We start from the raw sequence: 15,176 nt of genomic DNA, 5'->3' as shown, positions 1-15,176 counted from the left end.
CAGCCCTTCAGTAGGAATCTTCTTTTCCTCTAATGTTAATAGTTTTTATCTCTTTAGTGGATTCTTTTTCTTGTCTAACCACTGTAATCAAGATCTTGTAAATTAAAAATCAGTGATACAGACTGTCCATATATTTTCCTATTTCTTAAGCCTACTTTCTTAAGAAAGTAAAGACATGCTTTTCCTATATTTTTATTATCCCTTAGAATATATTTTATTTAAAAAAAATAAAGTTATTGAGATGATGAAAAATAAAAGATAGTGTTATCCTCAGAAAATACAAGTGAGCTATAAGAAAGGAGACTTATTTCTTTGTTTTGTTTTGTTTTAGTAGAGACGGGGTTTCACCATGTTGGCCAGGCTGATCTCAAACTCCTGACCTCAAGTGATCCACCCGCCTCAGCCTCTCAAAGTGCTGGGATTACAGGCGTGAGCCACCGTGCCCAGCCAGAAGGGAGAGTTATCAGTGGGAGGCAAAACAGAGTCATCACACCAAAAATGCATTAAACACAGTCGTATATTTATTTCAAAACATTAAGTTCACTTCCTTTTAATAAATATTTTAACACTGAGTGTAGAAAAACTTGTACATATTCTATAAAGACAATTTATTAAAAAATCAGAGAAAAACTTCTTTACCTCTAGGCTATTGACAAAAAAAATCTGGGAGTAGGAACAGATTTTTTCTCTGTTGAAGGAGGAGAGAAGAGTTGAAAAAATCAGGAAAAGTATTCTACTCTCCTCTCCTTCTTGGGGCCTTAAAATTAAAACTCTGAAGGAGGGCAAGAGAAGAATTGAAAAAATCAGGAAAAGTATTCTACTCTCCTCTCCTTCCTGGGGCCTTAAAATTAAAACTCTGGAATGGAAAAATATGTTTTCACATACATATCTGGTTCAAGGGGTGCTGTCTTTCTCAATTTTGGAAAAGAATCACTAATTAGTGGTCAGGGTCAAAAATTGCAAACAAGTTCCCAATTTCAGTCTAGGTTAGCTCACTCTGGTTACTCAAAAGGTCATGACACCCTCAGAACTCAAGCAGGAGCTGCTATTGCTTGTGCTTAAAGCTCAGGCACAAACACAATATCATTAACTGGAGAACTGAAGGTGCTGCGCAATGTTAACAGCTCCTCTCAGAAGTTCTGTGTGGCTCTGAGTCCTTTCAGTGCAGTTGTGATATTAATCCCTCCCAGCAAGTGGAAGGGCCGGTAGTTTAGCACCTCCACTTCCTGCAGCTGTAGCGAGACACACTCACCAAACAGTTGCCCAGGACACTCACCCATGGGGGGGAACCCATCTGGCCACTTTTTTTTTTCTGTAAACCTCAAATGAAACAGAATCTCACAGATGTGGAGGTCCCCTCCTAATTGTAATAAATGTTAGAGAAATGCTCCAGAAAGGAACAAAAGGAGACCCTCTCAGATCAGCCTCAAACCAGAGTGGAACAGGGCTCCTCTGGGTGGCTTCAGAGCACAGAAAGGACCCTCAGCTACTCCTGGCGTCCCCGGGTCTCTTTCCCAGAAGGCACAACTTTCCAGGCTGTGAAAAGTAGTAGAAGGCAAAACCCTCAAAGCCACCACTGCTCTCGGGACATTTTTGAGTAGGATAAGGAAGACAGAGAGCTCTCCTTCATTTGGTTACAGGATCTTAAGGCCAAGAGCAAGCAGAAGATGACTGAAGAGAACAAAAGAGGTTTCTTGCTGGTACTATACTACAGATCAGCAACAGTTTCAAACAGTGTCAAGGGGAAGTGCCGTCTCAGGTTCTGGTACATTTGAAGACAGCTGAAGGCCAAGACTTAGCCAAGGAAGGACACCAGCAGAACAACTAGATACGTTTTCACTTCTGCAAGTGTTAGAATCACAGGGAAGTTTTTTTCAATTTTTTTTTTAAGCTAGCGGGGACCTCCAGAATCTCCTAGTTGAATTTCTTCATTTTCCAGAAGCGGCCCTGAGGCCTAGGAGAGGGCAAGCAGCCTACTGAGGCTGCACAGCTTGTTCTATCTGCATGGGGGCTACAGAGAGGGACAGAGGGGCTACCGGGGAACCTTGTACATCGTGCGGCGAGTTACATTCAGAATCCCCTGCAGACGAAAACTTCCCACCCCTGGGCCCTTTCCTGTTGATTTGTCGCAGAAATGGACAGGTCCTGGGCTGAGCTTGTCCATGGGCTTCCCTCAGGAGGGGATGAGGAGTGCAGGTGCGTCTTTACTTCCCAGTTCGGGAGGCCACCTGAATGGCTTTGATCCACTCTGTACGCTCCTTGGGGGTGGCTGCTTGCAAGAAATAGTGCACTTCATCTGCTGTGATGATCTCAAAAAGGTTCTCTTCCTCACTCTTCCTGCCTGGGGAAAAAGAAGAGAAATGGCAGCACGCACAGGAAAGACCACTTGGTCTACCCTCCTGTGCAAGCCATGAAATCTCTTTTATTAGTGTTCTAAGGAAATTATGTGGCTTGCAAACATACAAACAATGTATGATTACAGAATAATTCATTGCATAATTCTCTATATAGTATTGATATAGTAGATACATAGTATGGTTGTGTGTGTGTATATATATTTAAAAAAATAGGTAAAACACTCGAGGAGAAACATTTTCTTTCATAGTTTACAGGTAAACTAAATTTTTCACCTTTGGATAGCAACACTATTTAATGAGTAACCTCTAATAGTTTCTAATGGGTACCATTCCTCTGCTTATAATCAAAACCAAGGGTTGCTCTTGATATCTATCTATCTACCTGTCTTTCTATCAATATAGATTTATGTTTATAATATATGTGTATATGTATATGTTTAAATACATACACAAAGCCAGACCTACCACCATTACCACAAGTATAGTCTGAACTGTTTTTTAACCAGGGCTAAGTCAGAGCTCTGCTAAAGACTAAAAGGCAATAACCTGGCCAACACTGTGACAAGACTTAAAACACCACAAACCAAATAAAGAATGAACCATGCGTCCTGCCCTAAAACCAAAGTACAATTCTAGGTGGTGGGGGTGGAGGTGGGCAAAATCAGGCATAGTAAAACTCTAGGCATTTGCAGTTCATATGTTTTCCTGTCAGCCTTGATCATACTACAAACCAAAAATGGCAGGACAAAACCAGGGTTTGGGATGTCAAAACCACATCTCCCCAGTGACGCCATTTGTCCTCAGCACCTGAGAAGTTGAACTACACCCACGTGGTTATTCTATGTCCTAATCACAGCCTTGTGGTCTGGGGTCCTGTAGTGCAACCCCCTCATTGCTCTTCTTCTAAGCCATTGTGAAGTGGAATTTTCCCAGCATTGCTCATGGACTTGCTCAAGGCATCCACAAAAGTCATCCAACTCCCCAAGGCCTGGAAAGCCTGGAGAGCAGTTGGGGGACAAAAAATAACTCTTGGTTTCTCCAAGGTTTTCAGACAGTAAATTCATTCCTGCTTTTTTTTTTTTTTTTTTTTTTGAGATAGAGTATTGTTCTGTCACTCAGGCTGGAGTGCAGTGGCACAATCTTGGCTCGCTGCAACCTGCCAAATTCAAGCAATTCACAGGCACGTGGCACCATGCCCAGTTAATTTTTGTATTTTTAGTAGAGACGGGGTTTCACCATGTTGGCCAGGCTACTCTCGAACTCCTGACCACAAGTGATCTGCCCACCTTGGCCTCTCAACATGCTGAGATTACAGACGTGAGCCACCATGCCTGACCTATTCCTGCTTATCCTGATAAATTGATTGATTAATGTTGACCCAGGAGGTCCAGGTATGGGAGGGGAGTCTGAGCAGACACACCTCTCTCACACAGAAATTCATCTTACCATCTGAGTTGCTCTCTACTGAAGTCACCACACAGCCTCTCAAGTGAATTGCTCCCAGGGGATCTTCTCCCTAAAGAAGAAAGGAGTTGTTCATTATATTTCCAAAATACAGCGTATACATAGACCTTATCCTGTTGGCAAAACAGCCAGACTCACTCTTGCATAGATCAGGGCCCTCAAAATAAGTAAGAGCAGAAGGAGATTAAAGAAAACTCTTTACAGATCTAGGGTTCTTCCAGATCCTCCACACCCGGCTTCAGTGGGGCCAGGAGGCTGGATGAGAAAATGCAAGTCAATCTGGACTTCAGTCTGAAGAAAAGCAGCAGGGGAGGTGGAGAGGCTCAGGTCACCATATCCCACTAGAGAAGAGCTACATGTTTCCAGAGCTCTTTGGTCCTATGCACTTGATGCAGCAATATAACCATCAAGGGGGAGTCAAAGAGCCCACTGCTGCAAGCAGAGGCTGAGCACTCAACCCAGAGTTGTCTTCACACTTTAAGGGTGGTTCATTTTACGGCGGAAAAAGCCCTCTTTGACAATTAACAGCCCGAATTGCTGGACTTAAACAATGCCCTCATCCAAGTTGACCTAGATGAGGAATTATTACCTTTATGTATATTAAGCCACGGACTGATTGAATTTCCCTGAAAATATCAGTTTGGGGAAAACAAAAAACAATTATGCTGAGTTGACCAAATAAATTATAATATAGTGAGATTTTGTTCCATCCCTAAGCTTATGCTGACCTCAGAGGCCCAAGATCTCAGAGCTTTTAATTGAATGGGGATAGAGAAAGGTAGAGGAGAATGGGAGAAAAAAGAAGTGGCCCAGTAAAGAGAAAAAGGGGATATCAACAGAGCAGAGAAGAGGAATGGGAAGCCCAGATTATAAATGCAGTGGTTTTATTTATTTGAATGGATTTATCAACCACAGGATCTCACCCCAGCAGGGTCATAGTAGTGCAGGTAGGCAGGGTCTTCTCTCAGGATGAACTTCCTCACTTTCCAGTTTTTCCTCCTGTGCCCCTGTATCCAGGATCGACATTAAAAGAAAGGAATGATGAGTTTTCAGCATCACTCAGTACATACAATACCTACAGAATAAGTCTTTGCTGAATTGAGAAAAGAAAGAAAAATTGAAATACTAACTCCAGGATAACAATATCCCAGTCTAGGTCTTTGTCAGGGAGATAGCGCTAAAGCCAATTAATAATTTGGATGTTATTAGATGAAACAGGTGGATTAAATTATTTCTAATTATTGTTTTCCAGCTTTAGTGTGATATAAGGCAGTACTAAGTAGGATGTACTACACTAGGTAATGTAGGGGGAATAAGGAGGCTTAAGACGCCCCGATCTTTAAAGAGTTTATGACCTATGTTGAAATATAAAGTAGCAAATGCCTAAGTCAAATACTTGGTTTAGATAATGGATTTCAAAGGCATTAAATGAGGAATATGTAATTGTCGACTTTGGATATCAAAGAAAGCCCCATAAAGACCTGCACTTATCCATACAGGACACAGGATTTAGATGGGCAAGACAAAGGTGGGTGGGAGGACAATTGACAACATAAGAGCAGAAGTGGGAATGCAAGAGACATAGTCAGGTGTTGACGAATAAGACCAGTCTGGTTAGAATGCAGGGTTTGTGAAGAGTAGCAGAGGCAAGGTGGGAAAGTGGACAGGGATTTAATAGAAATAAAAGGCAGGATTTGTTGTTGATGGCTTTTGAGTAGGAAGTGAAAGGATTACAATTACATTTTAAGAAGATTAATATGGTGACAAAGTGCAGGATGGACCAGCCAGCTAGATTAAAGGAAAGTCAGGGAAAAGATGATGAGTAAAAAGGAATTTATTAGGGAAGGATTACAACAATCCAGGCATAAAATTATTAGAAACTAAATCTTAGATAGCAGCAGTGGGAATGAAATTGTGTGTTGCTGTTACAGACATGAGAAAGAAGGAAGAAGAGGAAGGAGGAGGAGGAGGAGGAGGAGGAAAGGAAGAAAGAAAGAGGAAGGAAGAAGAAGAAAGAAGGTGATGACTTGGTCTTTCCCAATAGAAGTAAACACTGACATTGTCTAGACATTTTTGGTCTAGACGTTGCCTAGTTTTAAGGGTGGGATTTGTGTCTTGCTTATCTTTGTTCCCCAGCGCCACAGTGCCTGGCACATAGCAGCTGCTTCATATCTGTACTTGCCATGAGTTACCAAGTTATTTCCATTAGTGTATAGCAGATTTTAAAACGTCATGGTAAACCCGACTCTATGATTTCCCACAGGGAATTCAAATGACTTAACTCCAGAAGCCAAAAATAATATTAGATTAAAAGATACGTAGTTTCTATCTTGCCAATACAAGAAATATTATTTGTAATTTCTAAAGCACCACATATTGGCAAGCATGTATACAAATTTTCCAACATTTTTCATTGTACTTGTGCTGAAAGCAATAAAACATGTGTGGTTTTAGCAAACAGTGCCTCCTTCATAAATCCAGAGGAGTTTCAAGAAAGCTTTCAGAAATGGACCTAAGTTTTTTGGCTAAACATTTGGTGAAGAAACTTATTTCCAAAGAACTTTCTATTTCCTGAAGGATGGAGCTGGAACCCCTGTAGAGTCATATGCAAGGACAGAAAATATTTCTACCTGCTGTATCATGTCCAAAATGGCTTTTGCAAAGCATAGACTTCCAAAAGTGTACATTCCTGATCTTCGCCTTAACTGATGTTGCCCTTCAAAATAACGACACTCAAGTTGCCCCCCTACACCATTTCCTCTTCACTGACAGAACCACATTTCATGCTGTCTTACGCAATTGCTGGGCAATCACCAACTTATTATGAGTCAATGGAAGAGGAAGGTAACAAGAGGATGTGAAATCAACCAATGCTGCTCAACCATCATATTCCCTTTAAGCTCTCCATGACATCACAATGTGGCATGTTGACACATTGAATGTTAGTAGATACATACCTGGTCATTTTTCACTTAATGCATATTTTCTAAGGAATATTAAGAAATACATGCATGCCTCAGGTTTCCAAGAATTGCTGCTGAACTGTCAAAGCCATCTACTTATATTTGACTTAATTAGCTCCACAAGTGTTCATTGCCTATTATAGATCAAGAAGGATGCTGAACTCTGCAGCAGATACAAGAGAAACATTTATAACACATTGTCCCTCTCCCTCAAGAAATCTACATGTGGTTGAGAATTATACAAGCACATACTTTATTCATCGCCATAACAGAAAGAATTATATAAAAAGGGATCATAATGAATATAATCCAAGATCGTTCATTCTAAAACTTGCTGCCAAGTAGGATTATTTCTCCTGGGATGAGAAAAGTGGAAATAATAGGGTAGGGGTGATGGCCTCCAATTGGCCACAGCTACTTCTCATCTGTGAGGTGTGGAGCACAGGTGTCCTTCTTCATTATAATTAGCCTTCTATGAGATTAATCCTGGCTATCTCCCAGCAGCGGACACAAGGGAGGTTTACTTTTAGAATTTTAAGAAAAAGTTTTAAAAATTCTTAAAATTCCCTTGGGTGATTTTGATGTAAACCACAGTTACTAACCACTGAGGTAAGATATTAGAAACATTAAGGGGAAGTGTCAATTTAAATTAAAAAGGTTTTTGCTCCCCACCCCCTGAAAAAAAAAAGTTCAGAGGAAAGAATATTATAAAAGAACAAAATTCCTGAATGCACATAGATTTCTGTTTTCTTCACATAAAAAGGAAGCTTCTAAGAAAGGCTATTTAACTTGTATATTGATAATAGAATAAATTAGCTCTTAAGAAAAAGTCTGGCTCAGTGGTTCTTAGCCTTGGCTGCAAGTCAGAATCACTTGGGAACTGTAAAAATTCAGAGACTCTGACTTAATTGGCCTGGCGTGCAGTTTTAACAGTTCCCTGGGAGATTCAAATGTGCACCAACTGAGCTAGCTAAGGCTAAATTGTACCTATCAAAGGCCAGGCAAAGGAAAACACATAAGTAAGTTCAATTCTTCTCCCTACTGTATTCAAAATACACCCAGGCACCCATTACCACACACAATTTTTGGCCATCCCAGGTCTCCTACTGGGCTGCTTCACTGAGACATGACTCCAGTCCAGTCCCAACTTTACCCTTTGTTAACCTTCATCCTTGGCTTTCCAAGAGCTCCATTCTAGACTAGGGCTTGTCCAATCAACTAATTCAAGAAATAGCTAATAAACAGATAGGATTATGGAAAAAACCAACAAAATAAGAAAATTCCTTCCCAAGTTACTCTTCTTGTCTTAACGGCCACATTCCAGCACCTGCAACTGAAGAGCCATGAACACAGGAATGTTTGGCAGAACAAACAAGAAAGTAACAGCGGGAAAACTCTGTCCATTGGCAAATGCCTGAGCCTCCCCTGGATAAGGCTGGCCCTGCCCTATGCCTTTCCTTTAAACTAACCAGTTGGTCACCCTATATAAAAAGATATTATAATAGTCCATGAATTCTTTATAAATCCTTGCCATATATTTCTTAGGACAGTGTTCTCTTAAAACCTGATGTGAAGATAAGTTTTCCATTCTAATGTCCCACTTCCCCCACTGAAACTCAAGATCCATACCTATACCTACTCTCAGCCAGCACAGCCCAAAGTCCCTCTTTGTAAATGTAAATATAGGCTCTTCTCTGGTTCTTCCCTCCTTGCCCATTCCATTAATCACTAAGATGTATACTCAGGGTCCTAACATGAAGTAAGTCAAATCCCCCAGTCCCATGGAGCCTAGAGACAGTACATGAAAATCTTCTGATGGCAACCGATTCTCTCCATTATATACTGAGCAGACAATTCACAGTGCAGCCAGGAAGGCAAGACGTTGGCCCTGTAAAGCAGCCTTGGCCTCTGTGATGCCTTGTGCTAGTATCAACTAGCTTCCCTCTGAATGTTCTCATGTCTTCCTGCGACTTCCTCCACCCAGTGCTGGCCCTGGCTTCCTCAGTCACCTCAGCCCCTGTCCATCTCTTACCTGTTGGCATCATATGCCTTGGCACCTGGTAACCGACTAGAGCTCTTCAGCACTCCTCAGCCCTTGCCTCCAAGACTGATGGTGGCCTGTACCTGTGGACACCTGGACAACCCTCCAGGACTCTGTCTACGCCCTCAGTCTGTATTTGACTTTCATCTGCTGTTCCTGTGAACTGGCCTCCACATGCCCGGGTTTTGGTCTTGCCATGCCCTACCCACAGACTGGAACGACACTTCTTTGCTCTCAGTGGTATACTATGTTCCTCTTCTTGGTGGCCTGTTCCTGTTTACCTGGTTACTTTGAAAGGAGAAGGGACAGGTAAAATGGAAGTAGTTTTGCCATGAGACATCTTTGTCTTTTAGATAGCATCTCTTAGACAATTCATCTCTTCTGGCCATATTTTTCCTGAAACATCTTTTTTTTTTTCTGTGCTATTGATAAAAGAGGCATTTTCCTACTTCTAGGGGCATCTTCTGCCTTGTCTGACTCAATCTTTCTGACCTAAAGCCACTTTGATATCTACATAGCTATTCATCTATCTTCCACTTTGTGGGTTTCATTTTCTGCTTGACTATTAACAAAACAAACCAAATGTCATTGGATAACTTAGAAATTAAAAAAAGGGATAAGGCAAGACGGAAGCAGTGGTGGCCACTTACCTGCTTCAGCAAACATCCCTGCTTGATAATGACCCCTCTGAATTCTTCTTTCAGAATCACGTCATCATCACTGGAATTCTCTTCACAGAAGAACCCACTGTCTGGCTGTTGGGAAATCAAACAGCAAGCTGACATCACCAGTCTTAGGCACTTTGCAACTTGTACCATCTCCATCTCCCCCTCCCTTCCAGCCACTAGGGCAGCCTCCTCCTTTTCCTTCCATTCCTGTGTATGTCCCAATCTGAACTTCAAAGGTCACCCTTGGTGAGCGAGTTTCTCCTCCTCCTTTTACTTCCTTCGGGACTGTTCCTTTCTTGTCTCCTCCACTCAAGTGTGCTCTTGTCCATATCCTTTTATTCTGGAGGGTCTCCCAAGCTGTATTCTAACTTCAGCTCCGTCTTCCTAACCAGGCACATGTGTGCCTTCAAAGCCTTCCTTCTCTTGGGATGTCATGGTCACATCCTTGAAAGCAGGGCACTATCACCAGCTCAACATCTGCCAATGAGCCCCCTCTTGGAGAAAACTGAGAGCATGTGTCCAGCCTCTTCCCCTGAGGTTATGAGGTAATTGGGACTTGCTCAGCAAAAGTGGATGATGAATCAAACCAAGGAAGAGAAGCCACGGTCTTGGGTATTTTTAGACTCCTGCACTGAAATGGCTATAAGCAACCAGATCAAAGGACTGAAGGAAAAAAAAAAAAAAACGGACTGTGGAACTTCCCCCAAAATGAAATGAAACTCTCTAGGGTGTTAACTTCATGTTTATAAGAAGAATGCTTCTCTTAAGTAACTTCCTAACTTCTGTGCTCTGATCCAAAATAGAAATAAAACTACCAAAATCCCCCAAGAAATCCACCATTCCTGGATTTCTCACATGGCCTAAGAATAGGTTCACATTGTGTAATATAGTGTTTCCCAATCCTAGGTAAGCATACCACAGGAGTTACACAAGATGACTGCAGGAAGTGACATCGATGGACACATTGTATATTGAGAGTCACGTATTTTAATGTACATTTGGAACAATGCGCCTAACATATCACACCTGTGATTTATGGATTCCCCTCTGGAAAGGAAGTTCCAGGAGGGTGGGATTTTTGCCTGTTCCTCCAGCATGCTTGTCTAGGTGGCTGTATCTCCTTGTCTAAGAGAGTGCTTGCCATAGACTAGGGCCTAAGACATTTTTACAAATGAATTACTGCTTAGAATAAGATAGTTGGGAAGCCAAGGCAGGTGGATCACTTGAGGTCAGAGGCTCAAGACCAGCCTGGCATGGTGAAACACGATCTCTACTAAAAATACGAAAATTAGGTGGGCATGGTGGCGAATCGCTCGAACCTGGGAAGTGGAGGTTGCAGTGAGCTGAGATGGCACCACTGCACTCCAGCTTGGATGACAGAGCAAGACTCTTGTCTAAAAAAATAAAAATAAAATAAAATAAAGGAAACAATACATTTTTTAAAGTCCATTAAAAAATTTTTTTCAAGTAAACAGTAGTATCCTTTTATAATGAATTTATTTGGACAGGGCAAGTGTTGTGGAGAGGGCAGCTGTTGAGCTGGGAAACACTGGTATAACAGAAGCTCTAAATGGGCCTGGAAGCTTCAGGTATTCCCTTGTTCTTCCCAGCTGACCTCCCTACCCCCTGCCTAACAGCCCCTGTAGGGCTGGGGCCTTTATTTTACATATGTGGCTATGAACTGAAATCAACCTAGAATCTGCTCAGGGCAGTCTTTCTTACAGGAGGAAGAGATGGGGAGCTTTTCTTACAAAGTAGTAGAAGGCATCAGGGTTGTCCAGGAAAGGGTTTTCAGCGGTTCCATCCACTGCACTCTTGGACATATCTCCAGCAGGCTGCAGATACCCTTCATTGAGCAGTGATGAAGCAATCATAAGGCCTTCCTGGCGATTCCTAACAGACTGATTGGATACCAGCCAATCAATGACGCAGTTACCTAGATGGGATCAGCACAGGGAAGGTTAACTCTCCTTACTAAAGAACAAGCCCCTGACAATCACCCCTGAACTGACTCCAGAGCACCCACAGGTCTGACTTGTCTTGTCTCCCCTGTTATTTCAAACAAAATCAATGGGATAGAAACCCAGTTTAAAAAAAAAAAAAAAAAAAAAAAAGCTATGCAAAGGGTTTTTAAGACCAACCACATGCTGCTTAAGAAGCAACACATGGCCAGGTATGGTTGCACACCTCTTGTCCCAGCTACTCTGGAAGCTGAGGCAGGAGGATCACTTGAGCCCGGGAGTTCAAGACCAGCCTGAGTAACATAGCAAGATTCCATCTCAAAAAATAATAACTTTAAAAATTAAAAAATAAAGTTGTTGTCTTAAAAAATGAAAAAAAGCAATACATGCATCAAAGAAATGGGTTTTACTAAGCCATTCACTTATCTCATTAATGAACAAACATTTACTGAGCACCTACTAGATGCTGGGTGCTCTACTGGGTGTTGGAGAAATTCCCTCAGGGACTGTAAAAGGGCACGATGGGTGTAATAAGTAAGTCTTGTAACAAGTGCTCTGCTATATAAGTCAATTTCGAGACTACTGGGTCAAATCTGAAGGTGTGAAAGAGGTGGAGGAGGTGAGAGAAGGGGGCTGTGCGTGCACCATCAAGAAAAAATTCATAGAGGAAGTGACACTGGGCAGAGGCTTAAAACATGAGTAGGTGTTTGCCAAGCATGTGAGGCAGGATGCCGAGGAACCAGCACAGGCTGAGGGGGCAGCAGTGTGAACAGATGCACGCAGGCATAAAGCAACCCCATGGGGCAGGGAAGGAGTTGGTGGAAAGAAGGCAAAAGGAAATAAGAGGAGGAGGAAGGTGAAGGGTGGGTGGGGAGAACTTTGATGGCACAGTAAGAAATTTGGCAATGGGAAATCATTGCAAGTTTTTAAACAGGAAGTAACGTGATGAATATATGTCCTAAATTAAAATTTGATGACGTCACCTGCACTGATTGTCATGCCTTTGCAGAGTCTAGCGGGGACCTTGAGAAGTCATTTAAGCATGCTTCTGCCTCAAGAGATGATTGCAAAGAGAAGAAAATGAAATTGACCCATACATTGGATTATTAGCAGGTTACAAGGAAGTTTTGTATTAAAAACAGCATGTTTGTTCTTAAAACAAAAAAATAATAAATGTTTGAGGTGATGGGATACCCTAATTACCATGATTTGATCATTGCACAATGTATATGTATATCAGAACATTAACTGTGCCCCATAACTATGTACCATTATGTGTCAATTTTAAAAAATAATAAAAATAAAAAGCAGTGTGTTCCTTACATATGTAGCCAACAAGGGAGTCGACACAACAGCCTGCCTGTCCTGTGTCATTCAAGCAAAAGCAGTAGGGATGCCACCCTCAAAACAGGAGTGACAGAAATTGAGTAGCGAGCCTTCCGTGAATTTCATATATGAAAGGCTTAGTGCTCACGTTTCTTTCTCCACAAGGATAAACTAATCAACACTGCATTTCTTCTTTTTGTCCTCATAGCAACCTTGTCAAAGAGGTAGGGCAGTAATTGTAGTCCTCATTTTAAAGATGAAAAAAATAAGGCTAAGGGAATTTGAGTGACCTTAAGCCAAAGTTACAACTACTCTGGGCTGTCACTTTTAAGTGTTCTAACCCTTGCATCCATGCTCACTCAGCGAGGCATACTGAAGCTTGAAAGACAAGTTTGGTCTAATCTCCCAGTCATTGGACATTTAAGGTCCTCCATCATGTGTCAGCACTGCTGGGTCCCAGTCTCTGCTGCAGCCTTCATCTCCCAGCTGAGGCTACCTGACTCCTCCATGAAGTCTCCACCATAGAAATCTCTAGAATCTACCATGACCTTCAGCAAGAAGGATTTAAGAGGTACTAGCCCTGGGATTACAGGACACGCTGAGAGGCCAAGGTAGGCAGATCACCTGGGTTCAAGAGTTTGAGACCAGCCTGGCCAACATGGTGAAACCCCATCTCTACTAAAACTACAAAAATTAGCCAGGGGTGGTGGCACACGTCTGTGATCCCAGCTACTCAGAAGGCTGAGGCACAGGAATTGCTTGAACCCAGGTGGCGGAGGTTGCAGTGAGCCAAGATTGCGCCACTGCACTACAGCATGAGCAACAAAAGCGAAACTTCGTCTCAAAAAAAAAAAAAAAAAGGAAGAAGTACCACCCCAATACTCTGGAACTCAGTAACACATTACAGAGAAATCAGTCTGACCTAGATCTTGTGCCCAAGTCTACCTTGAAACCCCCTCCTCTTCCCTTTGCCCGAGGCTGTTGCAGTGCCCCCAGTCCTGCTAGAGTTAGGTTGTCAGTTTCTCATACCACCACCCACAGCCTAGTGTCTTGATCCCAAATCTCACCCCTGCCTTGTCTGATGCTCATGGGCGGCTGCCTTGACTCTCTGAGGCTCATTCCCACAGGGGACTACCTCATTGCCACTGATCATAGCCTTTTCCCCTTAGCCTTGCCGATCCTGACCTAGACTGATTTCATGGATTATCTGTTGACAGCACAATGTCTTAAATTCCACATCTGTTGTATTATCTCAGAGTTTTCTTCCTTTGTTCTCTCTTGTCACCGTAAGAAAGCCATGGCTTGCATCTGACAAACTTAGTACTAAATTGTACATCCCATTTTGTTCCTCCTGATGAACCATCTGCCCCACCAGGCTGGTCAGTTTCTTTTTCTAGATGCATATTCTGTGCATGTCTGCCCCATAACTTTGTCCTCACCATCTTCTGCCCATCCTCTGTCCTACCTCCTTATCAAAAATCCTCCCCATAAATACTCAATGAAATTCTACCCGTCTTTCAGGGTCAAATCTAGGTACCACCTCCTATTCACCCCATCAACCCCTGAGCTCTTTCTCTTTTCTGGACCCCTGGAATTGGTTGTACAGACATGTGACCCCTTAAAACACAATAATCACTTCAGCTTGCACCATATGTGTGCCAGGCACTGCTCTACACACATAATGGCAAGCCTGTGAAGTAGGTGCAGTGTGATTATCCCACTTTATAGACAGAGCAAGTAAAGCATAGAGAGGCTAAGTTATTGACCCAAGGTTTTAAAGATAGTTAAGTTGCAGAGCCAGGATTTGAACCAAGGTAGTATGGCTCTAAAGAACATGTTTTTAACCACTACACCATACTACCTAAACTCATAACTCTCAATACCTGACCCTGTGCGGCTCTGATATCCCTAATATTGTCATTTAAATCTTACATTATATGCCTTGATGCCTGTTTATCGTATTAAGGGTTGCACCTTATCCAATATTCTGTGTCTATTTCTAGCAACTCTCAACATAATGCCATTTATTGAGAAAAAAAAATCCTTTGATTGGAAAGTTAATTTGAACCAATGTTAACTTGAACAAACAGGGCTTGAACAAAAACGTTAGCTTGAACAACAAAGTTCTTTCTATTTTCACTCCACAGAAACTCCATTCTCAGGCTCACCAGACTGCATTCTGGGACCCTTTCCAACCTCCACACTTTACACCCCCACTTCACACATGAAGCTGAAGGAGGACTCCATATCGCCTTCCCAGTTGCCCTATTTCAGGCCCTCAAGTGTTTTTACCTGTGAAGCAGTGATTAAAAATCTTCTTGTCCTTCTCTAGGTTCAGTTCTTTTATTCCTTTTTCAGTGTCTTTCATGGACAAATATAAGGCACTGCACAGAAAT

General features: G+C 42.2%; 1 protein-coding gene across 1 annotated transcript in view; it reads right to left on the bottom strand.

Moving 5' to 3' along the window:
• Window positions 1-499: 499 nt before the first annotated feature.
• Window positions 500-15,176, bottom strand: part of PLEK (pleckstrin) — a 32,500-nt gene continuing 17,823 nt past the window's right edge. Inside the window, exons 4-9 of the mRNA XM_012475606.3 lie at window positions 15,073-15,164; window positions 11,245-11,429; window positions 9,476-9,580; window positions 4,745-4,828; window positions 3,804-3,873; window positions 500-2,341 (exon numbers count right to left, since the gene is read on the bottom strand). Coding sequence (XP_012331029.1) covers window positions 2,205-2,341; window positions 3,804-3,873; window positions 4,745-4,828; window positions 9,476-9,580; window positions 11,245-11,429; window positions 15,073-15,164 — 673 coding nt within the window. The 3' untranslated portion in view covers window positions 500-2,204. The remainder of the gene's footprint in view (window positions 2,342-3,803; window positions 3,874-4,744; window positions 4,829-9,475; window positions 9,581-11,244; window positions 11,430-15,072; window positions 15,165-15,176) is intronic.

The sequence above is a fragment of the Aotus nancymaae genome, unplaced genomic scaffold (assembly GCF_030222135.1).
Source record: "Aotus nancymaae isolate 86718 unplaced genomic scaffold, 86718_ANA_hifiasm-v0.15.2.pri h1tg000057l, whole genome shotgun sequence".
In the NCBI taxonomy this organism is placed as follows: Eukaryota; Metazoa; Chordata; class Mammalia; order Primates; family Aotidae; genus Aotus; species Aotus nancymaae.
Note: the sequence above shows the minus strand (reverse complement) of the source record. Positions and strands in the feature narration are given on the sequence as shown.